The sequence below is a fragment of the Xyrauchen texanus genome, chromosome 4 (genome assembly GCF_025860055.1).
Source record: "Xyrauchen texanus isolate HMW12.3.18 chromosome 4, RBS_HiC_50CHRs, whole genome shotgun sequence".
NCBI classification, from domain to species: domain Eukaryota; kingdom Metazoa; phylum Chordata; class Actinopteri; order Cypriniformes; family Catostomidae; genus Xyrauchen; species Xyrauchen texanus.
Window position 1 is genome coordinate 15,562,751 of NC_068279.1, and position 15,621 is coordinate 15,578,371.

General features: G+C 37.0%; 1 protein-coding gene across 2 annotated transcripts; it reads right to left on the minus strand.

The window, feature by feature from the left end:
- Positions 1-1,113: 1,113 nt before the first annotated feature.
- LOC127643144 (eukaryotic initiation factor 4A-I-like) lies at positions 1,114-15,592 on the minus strand. Of its 2 annotated transcripts, XR_007970460.1 has the most exons (13): positions 15,500-15,592; positions 14,667-14,715; positions 14,246-14,378; positions 11,994-12,133; positions 9,091-9,259; positions 8,304-8,413; positions 7,841-7,984; positions 6,777-6,914; positions 4,913-5,002; positions 2,906-2,961; positions 2,492-2,598; positions 2,304-2,383; positions 1,972-2,028 (listed from the first exon to the last, which is right to left on the minus strand). XR_007970460.1 is itself a non-coding variant. In XM_052125734.1 (11 exons), the coding sequence occupies exons 1-11, from the start codon at positions 15,541-15,543 to the stop codon at positions 1,884-1,886; spliced, it is 1,242 nt and encodes a 413-aa protein (XP_051981694.1). In that variant the 5' UTR covers positions 15,544-15,592; the 3' UTR covers positions 1,114-1,883. The 2 variants fall into 2 exon arrangements, 1 of the variants encoding a protein (XP_051981694.1); XM_052125734.1 differs by lacking the exons at positions 2,492-2,598; positions 2,906-2,961 and having other exon boundaries at positions 1,114-2,028.
- Between the last annotated feature and the right edge of the window lie 29 nt (positions 15,593-15,621).

Genomic DNA, 15,621 nt, shown 5'->3' on the forward strand with positions numbered 1-15,621 from the left:
AGCACAAATTAGTGCTTAAAAATTATTTGTATTTGAACCTCATAATTAAATACAAAATGAGGGGAAAAACTGCTAAAAGGTCCACTTAAAAAAAAAAAAAAAAAAGACCGAAATTCATTATGCACATTTTTTATGAATTAGACCTCTTAAAGGAATAGTTCACCCAAAAATTATTTACTCATCCTCATGCCATCCAATATGTGTGTGACTTACTTTCTTCTGCTGAAAACAAACACATATTTTTAGAAGAATACCTCAGCTCTTATGGCCCGTTTAATGCAAGTGAATGGTGGCCAGAACTTTGAAGCACAAAAAAGTATATAAAGGCAGCATATAAGTAATCCATGCGATTCCAGTGTTTAAATCCATGTCTTCTGAAGCAATATTATAGGTTTTGGTGAGAAACAGATTCATATTGAAGTCATTTTTTGTATAATAAATGCAATAAATGCTTCTTTCACTTCCATATTCTTTGGTTTTTGTGGATTCACATTCTTCATGCATATTCACTACTGGGCAGGGACGAGAACTTATAGTGAACTTAAATGCTGCTCTGTTTTTCACCCACACCTATAATAACTCTTCTGAAGACATAGTAATATGGATTACAATTATGCTGCCCCTTTATGTGCTTTTTGAAGCTTCAAAATTCTGCCCACCGTTCACTTGCACTGAACAGATCAACAGAACTGAGATATTTTTCTACAAATATTCGAAACATCTGAGATGGCATGCGGGTGTGTAAATGATGAGAGAACTGTCATTTTTCGGTGAACTATTCCTTTAAATTATTGTACATAAGCAGAATAGTTTTAACTGAGATTAAACATTTATTTGAGGATTGGTTTAAACAGATGTTTTCAAAATGATCAACAACTTTATAATGGACATCTTCAAATTAAGGGAGTTTAATTTGAAGGTTTGCTGTACACCTTCCAATGAGACTTTGCAGTTTGAGCTAGACAAATTCAATAAGAAATTCAATCATTTGTTGGATCCAAACAACATTTGTTCATATTAAAAACTGTCTGGGAAGGAAAAGGTAACCTCCGGCCTTAATGCATTGCAATCATTCTTGATCATAACATTTAATAATTAGGAAAAGAAACAGTCTGACAATTTAGGCTGCTGCTTTATTGGAGTCCCCCCTCACCAAAACAAATAACTTAATGTAGAAAAAAAAAAATAACCCAAGATTGCTGAAATATGTAAGGTTTACTTTTTGTCCATCTCACTTTTTTTTTTTTTCATCACTTGAGTCAAGTTCATCAAACCAAGGACTTCCATATATCTACTGTATATCCAGGCTGTACTGTATATGACTAGCTCTTGTACATAGTTTTACAGCAAACAGTGTAGCAAATAACTACTACTAATAGCTACTTGGATTTTCCAGTAGTTGGCTCTGAAAAAATAAAAATCTAAATAAAAATATTTTTTTAATAAAAACTCTTACCACTGCTTTTCATGTCAATTTAAAAGTCAACACACTTTTACCAAGTACATCAATATTGGAAGCTGTTAAAAAAAAAAAAAAAAAAAACCTGCAGTCCAGCTACTCACCAAAAAACCCTTAGGACTCCCAGCTATAAAAGCAGCCCAAGATGACTAATTGAGCGCCAGCACATGACTGTGTCTAGCTCATACTTCACAATGTTTATTATGAGAAATGGATGGAGACAAAAAGATGCACATTCAGCATCTGGGGTTTATAAAATGTATCTTATAGATATATATATTTTGGAAGATTAAATCAATAGTATCCGATTGTGGAAGAGAGGGGAAATGCATGTCCCCTACTTCATTCCGAAGTGCTTAAATATGAATATAGAGAGATTGTGGGGCTGGAGAGAGGGGCACTCTAGACCATGTCTAATAAATCTCTAGATCAGGTCAGCCACATTCATGGGCATCTCCTCTACGGTAGTGTTGTAGAAGGTCTCGATGTCCCGCAGCGTACGCTTGTCATCTTCTGTCACCATGTTGATAGCCACACCTTTCCTGCCAAAACGGCCCCCTCTCCCAATCCTGAGAAAGATATCACAGAGGATCACTGAAGTTGAGCCAATCTAGTCTGGTCATAGGACAAATCTTAGTCTAAGACACCCTATTTAAGTCAAATTCAAATGTGTAGTTACGGCGTTTTTGAAATATGACTGCATTGCTTCATAAAGACAGACTACTGAGAATCAAGTTTATAGTTTTTTTGTTTGTCTTTAATGCCATGACAACTTCTATGGCAATTTTTTTGAGGAAGATCAAGGTTATACAATGATGTGGATAGTAATGTGCCAAACACAGACCTATGAATGTAATTCTCCCGGTTGGTTGGCAAGTCGTAGTTGATCACCAAAGACACCTGCTGGACATCAATACCTCTGGCCTATGAATGAAATGGAAGACATGCAAAAAAAAACAAAAAAAATGAGAACCAACACACTTGAGGCCAAAGTATACGTTGGTTGTCCGTGTTGCTGATCGTAACACGTACAGTATGCATGACGCAAATTTCGTCATCAGCACAGTCTGCATGGACGGTCCGTGTGCGGTCCAGATTTTCTTGCCCGTGCGCACCGTTGGTGCATGTTTGTGTGTTCCCTAGGCAGTGATGGGTAGTAACAGAGTACATGTAATCGGGATTACATAATCAAATTATGAAAATCAAGTATTATATATTATAAAGGATCAAATTGCATTTTAAAATGCTCGTAATCGGACTAAAGTTACTTTCTTATGGATTACATAATGTTAATTAGGCAATGGCTGTAAATTATTATTTACATGGAATTATTTCTCTTATTTTAAATCCTTTACATTTTTAACTCAGCCTAACTACGATAAATGTTCAGTAACTCTACAAGTGTTTTTGGAAGAGAGGGAGAGGGTTATGAAATAGCACACAGACCTGATACTCATCATAAGCCAGGTGAAGATGAACCGGTCTAAATCAGCATTTGGCACCTGGATGTATTGTGAGAATTTCACTTTTAAGGTGACACAGGGGAAAAAAAACATCACTGTGCAATGTAAACTCTGCCTTGTAATGGTTCATATCCTGCCAAATGCAAAGGATTCTACATCAAATCTAAAGAAGCATTTCAATGCATTTATGTTTGCATGTTTTTTTAACTTTCTTTACTCCTGACAAACACATTTTAAATTTTATGTAAATAATCAGTCTGTGTGAAATATAACCATGTTTTGGAAGGGTTTTGTCCATCAAATGCATCAAAATGCCCAAATACACATCATTTCATATTCACAATATAATCCAAATGCATTAGCAGCATACATTTTTTTAGTTTCATTAATTGCTTTTGTACTCGGCTTCAAAATGCACTTTTGCTTTAGCGATAACTTTGAGGCCATTTTTGAGATGTTGATTCCCAAATATAACTGGTCTGATCTCTTACCACACAAGGACGCCGTTTATAAAATGGCGAAATTGCATGACCACGTTTGTGTCAAGTGCCCCTGGGAACCCATCCATATTTCTAGAAACTGCCATAAGTAATGTAAGTGACATAAAACAGTTATGCTGGAAGTAATGTAAATGTAATCGTTTTAGACTACCCTAAAAATAGTTACTAATTGTAATTTTGGCACTGGGCTGGGCAGTTTTTCCGATTAATTAGGATTTGAATGTTGACACAATTTTTTTTTAAATCGAAAAATCGCGATTTTGCAAACAATACTGCACACGCTAAAGTTAGATATGTTGTAAATCCACCAAAGGCTGAATAAGGAAAATAAAAATAATTCACCATGCTTGTCTTAATGCCGCTCCCTATCTGATCAGCTGCACGTGTGTGGTGTGCTCCATCGATCAAATAACCAACGATCCAGTGTTATTGATACAACACGTAAATATCGATATAGAATTTTTTTTTTTTACAGTTTTCATTTCAACCATCATGTGAAATTTCTTGACTACGCAGACATTCTGAACAGCTCTAATGAGGGAAAGAGAAATCACCTGCTGCCCAGCACTAGCATCAGTTATAAGACTTTGACACATCTTCACACCAACAGCTTTACTAACATTTATCCCAGTTAACTGTAACAGAAATGTTCATTAAAACTGTGGAAGTTGTAGCCAAGAAAACCGTGGATGGCACGGACAGTTGGAAATAAGTCATGGATATGACTTTGAATTGGATTAAACTGAAAAAAAAAATCTGTAATCAAATGATTGATGATCACTTATGTGTGACGTTATTGTTTATATTATTATCTGTATATAATAATTTATTTCAACATCTAAAGTACCTTATTTTGTTGTGGATGTCCCAATGTGGATACACAATTTGCACTTTTCAGAGAGCTCATTCAAATATTAAAATTAAATTTGTTTCATTTGAGGGCAAACATTTTTTTAATTGATTGTGTAAAATATGCACATTAAATCGGAATATCAATAGCAGGCATTGAATCGAATCAAATTGAAATCGGATCACGGCAGACTTTGAAGTATTGGCAAATATCGGATCACAGGCCAAGAAAATCTATAGAAGATTGTATCGTAATGAAACATCCAATTTACAGCCCTATTACCTTGGTTCTGCTAGTGCCATGCTGTACAAAATGAGTTACAGGAAAACCAAGTCTAGCATCCTGAAGTGTTCTCTGTTCCACTTCCAAATAATATCACTGGCAATTGCATTGACAATTAATCTATATTTGTATCTTGTGTGGACTGTATTAAAGTGTGCTGGGATGGAATGACCCAGGCATAGCACAAAACATTCACACTTTCTATAACAGATACTATTACTACTCCAAAGGACTAGAGAGTGCCAAGGAGTCAGAGAAGTCAGGTAACCTCAAGATTTGAACCAGATTTGAGTGGAATTCATTCAGGACAAGAAGACAACTACTGAAGCAAGAGGGATCCTGTGATGTATGTGCTCACCAGCAGATCTGTGGTAATAAGGACACGGCTAGAACCGGAGCGGAATTCCCTCATGATCAGGTCACGATCCTTCTGGTCCATATCTCCATGCTTGAAGAGTAAGACACCACAATGAATAAAACACACTGAAACACACCAAACCTATATTCAAAAACTAAAATGTCCAATTAGTTTCTGTTCATGCATTTCTTACGTTTGCAAAGACATAAAAAGCACTATTATATAAGCACTTGTCAGACCGTCAGAAAGCCCAAAAAATGCAAAAAAAAAAAAAAGTAAGAAATTCCCCACACTTCTATTGTGGCTTTAGTCCATGATGACACATGTAAAGACTGTTCATGGACCATTAGATGTACACAGCAAACAAAATGGTAAGAGCTTCAACTACTCTTCAACTTCTATGAAATGTTATGTTTTATTGGCACGCTGGTCAATTATAATATAAATTTCAGACATGTGAATAATTAATCTCTTTTAAATGAACAGTGAATTGAAATCACATTCTAATAAGGTCCATTCCTAATGCGAGCATATATTATTGCTGAAATTTATACATGAAGGATAGGAAAATACTTTTGCTGAAAAGTAAACTTCCGCATGGAATGTGCCTGGAATTATTTGCACTAATTAGTATCCAGGTGACAACACTCACATTTGAGCCATTGTTGTCACGAAGAAGTGCAAGATTATTTAATTGCCACTAAACATCAAGAGACAAAGGTAAAAACAACAGTGGATGTGCATGTCAAGAGCACGTTTGTGAGGGGGTCAGGAGATCCATGCAATTGTATAACTCAAGTCTGAAGGAATTGTCCGGTGTCTCGTGAAGTTGTAGCGCAGATGCGCCAACCGCCTGTGTATGCATGCATCGTCAAATGGAGTAAGTATACTTTGGCTCGCGATCGACTGACTGTACGCAGACAATGAGCATTCGTGTCAAAATCGAAGTATACTTTGGGCTTGTGCTGGAATCAATGTGGGACAGAATATAAAATGATATAGAAGTGTCTCACACACAGACATTGACTTCAGTGATGGTGACCAAAATACTGACAAACATTGAAGTGTGAGATCTTAAAGGAATAGTTCACCCAAAAATGATCATTCTCTCTATCACTTACTCACCCTAATGCCATCTCAAGCTTGTATGTTTCTTCTGCAGAACACAGACAAAGATATTGTATTGGAGATAGGATGTTCGTTTGTCCATTCAATGCAAATGAATGTTGACCAAACTTTGACCAGAACATGGCGATCATGATTTAAACCTTGATTACACTTCCTAATGCTTGAAGCATATGTAGAGCACTTGATGGCACTAGGAAGTGTAATTGAGCTTGAAATCATGATCGCCAAGGTGACTGCTGATGTCAACATTTACAGTAAATAAGGAGTTATGTTTTGCTCTGTTCTCACCCATAACCGATCGAATCGCTTCAGAAGACATATTAAACCACTGTGTTATTGATTACCTATATTCTGCCTTTTTGGAGCTTGAAAGTTTGGTCACCGTTCACTTTCATTGCATGTATAAACAGACATCATATAGCCATTAAAATATTTTTGTTTGTGTTCCGTGGAAGAAAGAAAGTTATATGTGTTTGAGACGACATAAGGTTGAGTAAATGATGAAATAATTATCATTTCTGAATGTGTGGTACATTATAACCCATTCACATGCAGTCATTCAGACTGCAAAAAACATGAAATTCTACTCTGCTGACATAAAAAACCCAAAATGTTTTATCAGTACTGACCTACATTGAAAATGTTACATTTATTTTGCTTTCCTCAAGTGCTTATGTAACAGTTTGAACAACTCTTGTGTGTAAAACTCTTTTAACTGATAAATTTGAGCCTTTACCAGAGCTGACACAGTGAAATCCCTAGCATGCATCTTCTCTGTGAGCCAGTCCACTTTCCGGCGTGTGTTGATGAAGATCACAGCCTGAGTAATGGTCAAAGTCTCGTAGAGATCACACAGCGTGTCCAGCTTCCATTCCTGAACGAACACATACAAAGACACGCACACTTCAGGTTAGAAACACCATACTAATAACCAGCAGAAATTATCAATAGACTAATGTATTGGCCAGGCTGATTGTTGTCCATTTTAAGAGGCTCAGCATTGGATGATTACTTTAGCTGATTGTCCAATTAATGAAAGTGATGTTTCCAAAATTAACAGACAGTCTTGGCAATGGATAGAGTTGTCTTGATATAATAAGTTGTAAGAAAAAAGTGTTCCATGTATCTTATTTTATGTAATACAATTTAATTATAGCAAATGCCATTGTATTGACCATTAGCCACTCTAGAATTAAGACATTACAAGGCAAAACATCAAACTCACCCTATTAAGAGTCATTCAAAATCAATACACATTTCTGAACACACAAAACTTTCCATTTTAACACCTGGAAAATCTGGTGTTTTCTACAGTCCACGGTTCATATACAAGATCAGTCACAACATTAAAACCACCTGCCTAATATTGTGTAGGTCCCCCTCATGCTACCAAAAAAGCACCAACCCGCATCTCAGAATAGCATTGTGAGATGATATTCTTCTCACCACAATTATGCAGAGCAGTTATCTGCATTACCGTAGATTTTTTTCTGTTCAAACCATGAACTCCCAAAAGATCCCAAATCCAAGGAGTTCAGCAGTTAAAGAAATATTCTGAAATGTTCCTTAACCCATATCTGTATGATTCTATGCACTGCAGCTACAAGATTGGCTGAATAGATAATCGCATGGATGATTGTAGGTGTCAGCTCGGCTGGTTTGAGTATTTCTGTAACTGCTGATCTCCTGGTAACTATATATGCCATATTATATATATATATTAGAGCAAGGTATTTATGCTGCTTAGCATAAAATAATCACAATGGTAGACAGATAAATATCAAGTTCACAGCATTGTACCTCTTTTTCAACATTGATGTAAAACTGCCGAATACCCTCAAGGGTGAGCTCCTCTTTCTTTACCAGAATTCGTACTGGCTCTCGCATAAACTTAGTAGTGACATCCAGCACCTCTGCAGGCATTGTAGCTGACAACAGCACAACCTGGAGGTCAAATGGCAGAATGAGTTAAGGAATCGGTGATCTCACAGAGTTGGGTGTCCTAAAATGCTAAATAATATTACAGCACCCTCTCCCAGTCTAAATGAAATAATAGGAGGTGGTGGAAATGAGCTTTAACTCAAAGAAGCAACAGCATGCCATGTTTACATAAATGAATATTTTTTCTCAGTCCGTTGACTCATTCTGACTGCCTTATGTTGTCAAAAGCAGATTCTCATCTACACAAATCCAGTTATGCAAAAAGCAGCTTTCTACCCAGTAACAGCACAAACGGCAAACATGGCCTGTTTCGTAATCTAACCTGTGTGCTTGTACCAAGTTTCTGGAAGATCTCATAGATCTGATCCTTAAAACCACGACTCAGCATCTCATCGGCTTCATCCAGCACAAACATTTTAATGTACTTTGAAGCTGGAAGAGAAATTGATACAATTAATCAATCATCGATCACTGAAGATACATGCATCACATGCAAATAAGTTCATGGGAGTTGAAAGGAATAGTTCACCCACAAAATGAAAACTGTCATGTACTTACCGGTATAATTGTTTTCTTCCACTGAACACATAAGGAGAAATATTCACGCTGCTCTTTTCCATTCAATGCAAGTTGACAGTGGCTGTCAAGCTCCATCAAAGTACTGTAAAAGTGCCAAGCACCATAAATGTGTATATATATATGACTTAATTTCAAGTCTTAATCCATTCAATAGCTTAGTGAGGAATTACAACGCACACAAAGCTATCAGCTATATCTCAAATATGCACAAAGCTATACTTTATGGCTTAAGACTTCAAATAAAGTGCACAATTTATATATAGTATACCCTTTACTTTAAGAAATTTTTTTGTCCTTTATGGAGCATGACAGCCCGTATTTTCTGCTAAAATTTTGTAAGCTCCTGTACTTTTTGGAGGGACATGAGGGCGAGTAAACAACTTTTAATAATTTTTGGGTGAATCATCCCTTTAAATACAAAACAGAAAATGTAAGTGAAATCAATAATCTCCATATACATTAAATAATCTCCACATACATTCAGAAGCAAAGACATACTGAATCAGTACTAAATCCCAATCAGCACTCACAGAGGAACTTGCGACTAAGCATGTCGTAGACGCGGCCCGGGGTTCCTACTACAATATGTGGTGCCTCCGCTTGCAGCTTTTGGACCTCATTGCGCACATTGGTCCCACCAATACAGGCATGGCATGTTGCACCCATGTAGTCTCCAAGAGCCAGGATCACTTTCTGGATCTGTATGAATTGAGAACAATTTAACAATCAATTTACATAAGTGCATAATGAATGACTGGCTATTGAGCTCGATACTCAATTTAGCCCAACTATACATAACTAAACACTTTTTTGGCAAATCCAAATTGTCTGGGATGCACTGAGTGTATGGATGGCAAATACGTTCACAAGCCACTAGATATTACAGTCAGTGTTGTACACCAGCACCAGCGGTAATGTGTTAAGATGCCACATAAAAGCCATACTAAAATAAAGATGGCTCTAGAGAAATAGCCTACCCACCACACTTGCATTTATGCATTTGGCAGACGCTTTCATCCAAAGTGACTTACAGTGCATTATTACAGGGACAATCCCCCCGGAACAACCTGGATTTAAGTGCCTTGCTCAAGGACACAATGATGGTGGCCGTAAGTCACTTATTTTATACAAAAGTAATGCAAAAATATCTAATATAACAACTTAATATAACATACTCATTTAATTTTAATTTTGAGTAATGTAATAGTAATGAAGCAATGCAATGTATGAAAAATAATGTTTTCACTGACAACTTTCTATCTTGACAAGTAACATAGGTTAAGGTGCACAACATTTACATTAAAAACCTGACCATAAAATTAGAAATTCTTCAAAACATTGTGCCTATTTGTGACAGTAAAGAGATCATGAGAACTCTGCGGTAAAGCTGAACTGGTGACAGTATTGTTCTGTTGCAAGCGTAGGGTTTGACATTTATGCTTGTCCGGGACAAATGGATTTTTGAAGGGCCAAGTGCATTTTTTTTTTTACTTGCCTGACCAGATAAGTAGCCAAGTAACATCGTGACAAAAATTAACCTACTATATTTGTGATATAGCCTAGGCTTATGTCACTTATTACAAAGTTCATATTCTTAATCTGTTATTGAAAATCCAGAGCTCATCATTTTATAATTAGCTAATAATCCAGTCTAATGTGAATGTAAACAGTGGGAAAAGAATGCATTTTCTATCAAAATGTCAGACTTGAAAATGTAAATTTGCCCTAATAGACCTGCTGCTGCATTTCTACTTCTCTGAAGGAAGAACAATACAATTATGCATTTCTTTTGGGATTTTATGCTATTTTGATTTTATTTACATGTAAATTCCAAAATGTTACCATTAATTTGCATATACAAATAAGCATATAATCACTTCTGAAGATATGGATTGAACCACTGGAGTTATTTTTATGCTGCCTTTAAATGCTTTTTGGAGCATAAAATGGTCTGGACACCATTCACTTGCTTAATAAGGTTTACAGAGCAGAGCGAAAAAATCTTGGTTTGTGTTCTGTAGAAGAAAGAAAGTCATACACAGGATGGCATGAGGGTGAGTAAATTATGAGAAAATGTTCAGTTTTGGGTGAACTATCCCTTCAAGATACTGCAGGGCCCTGGGGCTCAATGTTACATGAGGCCTCCCTTGCAGTTGTCCGATTGATGTCGGACTGTTATTGTATGAACCAGGGTTTGGCACCCTGGTTCATACAAAATATATATATATTTTTTTTTTTATTTGGACAATTTTCCTTGTTAATTTTTACTGGCCATTTCACTGTTAATGCCATTTTTAATTCTCCTTGTTAATCACTGTACCAACCACATCCCCCAAATCAGAGTCCTCTCGTGAACATTATTATTATTTGTATTATTATACATTTTATTTATAGGTGCCTTACATGACACTCAAGGACACCTTACAAATACAATAAAAGAACAAAAAACAATAACATTAAACACCAATTAATCATTATTTCAGCCTGAACAGACATAATACAAACACAAAAGCAATCACATAAAAGCCTGCCTAAAATGATGGGTCTTCAAGCGAGATTTAAAAACCAGAAGACTTTCACGGTTTCACACATCCTGTGACAATGAGTTCCATAAACAAGGAGATGCATGTCTTAAGCTCTAGACCCCATAGATGTTGAGAAAATGCTTATTTTTATTTTTCATTTTTCTAATTTAATTCAGTATATTTTTCCATTCCAAATGATATTATTATGAAGGCCAGTGATTACCCCTCTGGATGCCAATGGTGGCATGTATGCCACATAGGTTGCTGACCCCTGCGCTAGATGGACAGTTTTTGCTGTTGTGCAACGTCTCTGCATTTACACAGATCAGCCACAAAATTAAAAGCACCTGCCTAATATTGTGTAGGTCCCCCTTGTGCCTCAAAAACAACCTGCCATTTTTCTCACCACAATTGTACAGAGCGGTTATCTTAGTTACCGTAGACTTTGTCAATTCAGACCAGTCTGGCCATTCTCTGTTGACGTCTCTCATCAACGAGGCGTTTCCATCCGCAGAACTGCTGCTACTGGTTGTTTTTGGCACCATTCGGAGTAAATTCTAGAGACTGTTGTGTGTGACAGCAGTTACAGAAATACTCAAACGGCCTGTCTGGCACCAACAATCCATGCGATTATTTTATCAGCCAATCATGTGGCAGCAGTGCATAAAATCAAACAGATATGGGTCAGGAGCTTCAGTTAATGTTCACATCAACCATCAGAATTGGGAAAAATGTTTTGATCTCAGTGATTTGTACTGTGGCATGATTGTTGGTGCCAGACGGGCTGGTTTGAGTATTTCTGTAACTGCTGATCTCCTGGGATTTTCACACACAACCACTTTACTTCACAATGCTTAAATGTTGGGCCCTGATGTGAACCAACAAGTGAACAGTGAGACACTACTAACCTGCTGAGCCAGTTCACGGGTGGGTGCCAGGACCAAGGCCTGAGTTCCTTTCAGTTCCATGTCAATCTGCTGCAGGATGGAGATGGCAAAGGTGGCAGTCTTGCCAGTGCCCGACTGGGCCTGTGCAATGACATCATATCCTGGTGTGGAGAGACAGACAACAGTGAAAGAAGTGGACACATGTATAGATGGATAGGATAGAATATTCAAGAATTTGGGTGACATTAGACTAATGGTTATGGTTCTGGGTAGCTACCACCCAAGGTGCAGTTTCATCCATGAGTTACTGAGATACCAATCACAATTGTGCCCATGAGCAAGCCAACTAAGCATGTCCTTGCATGAATCATTTCGCATATGATTTAGTATTTTTTTGCAGTATTTAGTAAAAGCTAATCATTTTGCAGTTTGCAAGCCACAAAGCTTAAATCACAAATGAAATTAGGATAGGACAACCAATTATGCACTAAAATTGAGCAACTTAAGGAATCAGAGACATTATACTAACGCTGCTGTAATTGCTTAAAAACATGCTTAACATTGAACAACTAAATTTAAACTTAATGAGAACTGATTGTAAAGAAAATTTCAACATAAAAGGAATGGTTCACCCAGAAATTTTAATTCTCTCATAATTTACTCACCCTCATACATCACAGATGTGTATGACTTTTTTTTTAACTTCAGAACACAAAATAAGATTTATAGAAGAATAGTTTCAGCTCTGCAGGTCCATGAAATGCACATGAACGGGTGCCACATTTTTTAAGCTTCAAAAGGCACATATTGCCTTTTTAAAAATAAATAAGTAATAGATCAATATTTAAATTGATAACGAGGGTCGAGGTGAAGCACGTTGGCAAGTTCAACCTCGAACAGATACGTGGAATACGAAAAAATACGGAAGCGCAGTGTTGTTTACAACAGAGGAGCATAGAGAATCATACATGGATGCCTCATTCGGCTAGGTTGAATACCTCAGTTGCAGCGCCATCTTGGAACGGTGAAAAAGAAGGGCAGTTTGAATGCAAGTGAATAGAGGAGATGCCTCAGACCGAGCTCCTTGCTCAGACCACTGCATAAACTGCTTTTGTGTGGAAACAGTATTGCAGTCCATTGAAACGGCTGCCAATAAGGGATCTATGTATGAATATCTATGCAGATGAGGCTAACACGCTTACATCATGCGAGAGGCAGTTTGAACTACACCCTCGTCAACGTACAATCCTCAAGCTGGCTGTAAGCAAACTAATTTTGTAAAATAAAAATATTTAAATATTGATCTATTTCTTACACACATTTAGTGTTTCGCTTCAGAAGACATTAATTAGACCACTGGAGTCGTATGGATTATTTTTATGATGGCTACATGTACTTTTTGGGATTCCAAAGGTTGGTATTTATTCACTTGCATTTTATGGACCAACAGAGCTGAAATATTCTTCTAAAGATCTTCATTTGTGTTCTGCAGAAGACAGTCATACACACCTTGGATAGCATGAAGGCGAGTAAATTATGGGAGAATTTTTTTGGATAAACTATTCCTTTAACATGCATCAAATGCCCTTTATAAACATATTTCATTATTTCTGTTTGGGGTCTTATGAGACCCCAGATGTAAAACATGACTAAATTCAATACATTTTACCCGCTAAAATCTTATAGTACACACTGTAGCAGAACAAACTGCTCATTGTTGTTTTGTTATTTGGAAATATTTAAAAAGTGCAAGCCTAATTTGTGATAAAACGGAGTTAAAGTATCAATATTATCAGCCAACTGGATTTTCAGGTCAGAGGAACAAATTAAAAGATTTTTACTTTATATGTACAGTATATTATTACACATTAGGGAAAAAATTATAAGTCCACTCTCAAAATAGGGAAAAAAACTCAAATGTACTTATACAGAAGCCCCAACAGAGCAAAAGATGTGCAAAAAGCGAAGTGCAGCAGCAAATGTTTTCGGGATCACCCCTTCATTAGTGCTAAACATCTTTTGCTCTGTTGGGGCCTCTGTATAAATATATTGAAGAGGGTATTTTTTTTTTCTTCCTATTTTGAGTGCATACTCATTTCTTTTCTTTTGTATATTTTTGGGTCTTCGTACTTGGACAACTGGATTATAATTTTTTGAAACTTGGACTGGTGTTTGGTGCAGCGTTGTATGTTACATTGGCTCTGTTTTTATGTTTGAATTACAATTATCAATCTCAACAGGACATGAGTGTTAATAACGTGATATCATCTTACCCTTGATACAAGGAAGAATAGCCCTTTGCTGGATGGCAGAGGGCTTCTCAAAACCATAAGCATAGATTCCCCTGAGTAGAGTCTCACGCAGGTTCATGTCATCAAAGCTGTCCACGATCTCATGCCAGTTGCTCTACAGTTACAGCGAACAAACATTATTAGAGGATGATCAAGACGAGCTTCATTACATCTCACTCTGAAATTAAATTATACTAGCTAGTTGTCACTGAATGCATAATAAGGATATAACAAGTTGGCAGTTCTTCAAATAAAGATCAGCTGACCCCTACTGTGAGGACAAGACAATCAAAACAACTGAAAGTACATTTAGTGCCAACGGTTCTCACAGCTGGCCTGTGCCAAGATAGACATGCAGGGCAAATCAAAATGTAACAAACAGTTCATTGTGAAAAATGCTCACTTCAATGATTCCATCTGGCTCCATGCCCTCAGGGCCATTGTCTCTAGGTCTGCAAAGAAATGTCCAACAATTAGCCTCATACTGTTTACATGCATGCATGACAGCTGTGTCCACCACTTCAGAAATCTGTCAGAGTTATAAGAACAAGCAGATCAAACAAGGCAACACGACATTATGCGTGCACGTTAATCATAGCTACATTTCTATAATAGAAAAGATAAATAAGCAGCCTGCTTGGTAACAGAAAGCTCGCCGATCCAATTTGAATCATGTGCTAATGAATGAGCAGGCTTTACTCGGGGCCATACTGTAAGAGGTTTTGTGTCGAGCGGTCAGTGGTCTTGGAGCACTAAATCAACTGGACAATTTGTAGGTACAGAGTTCCAAACGAAAATGTTTAGGTTCCTAGAACGTTAGCTTATGTTTATAGTAAATAAAACCTAAAATAACGTTCATGGAACGTTATAAATTGGTACATTCCCCAAAAATAATCAAACGGGAGCCACATGCTAACGTTAGCGGTTCTGTTTGCTGGGTTGACCAGTGGAGGCATTCAATCCATATTCGGCACAAAAATAGCGATGAACCTTCATGAACCTCGAACTGGAGAGTCTGAAAATGCAATAGCCTATTCTCGAGCAGGCCCAGCAGCTAAGAGCTCACAGGCTAACGCCGGTACATTTATTTTACAACTCATGTACAACGTCAAAGAATACAATCGACAAAAACATTTCAAACCACATTTCTAAGCCGAATGTCAACGGAGACTGACAACGAGAATGCATATTAGATCGAATATACAAATAAAGATCGTAAAATCCCAGTTGCCTTACCTCTCTTCATAATCTGCCGACATTATCTCAAAGGGCGAGGACATCGCGAAAATGTTTTATGTACTTTAATTTTTGTGCTAAAATGTTTGATTGCATCGTTTGACCGTCAGTCAGAATATGCA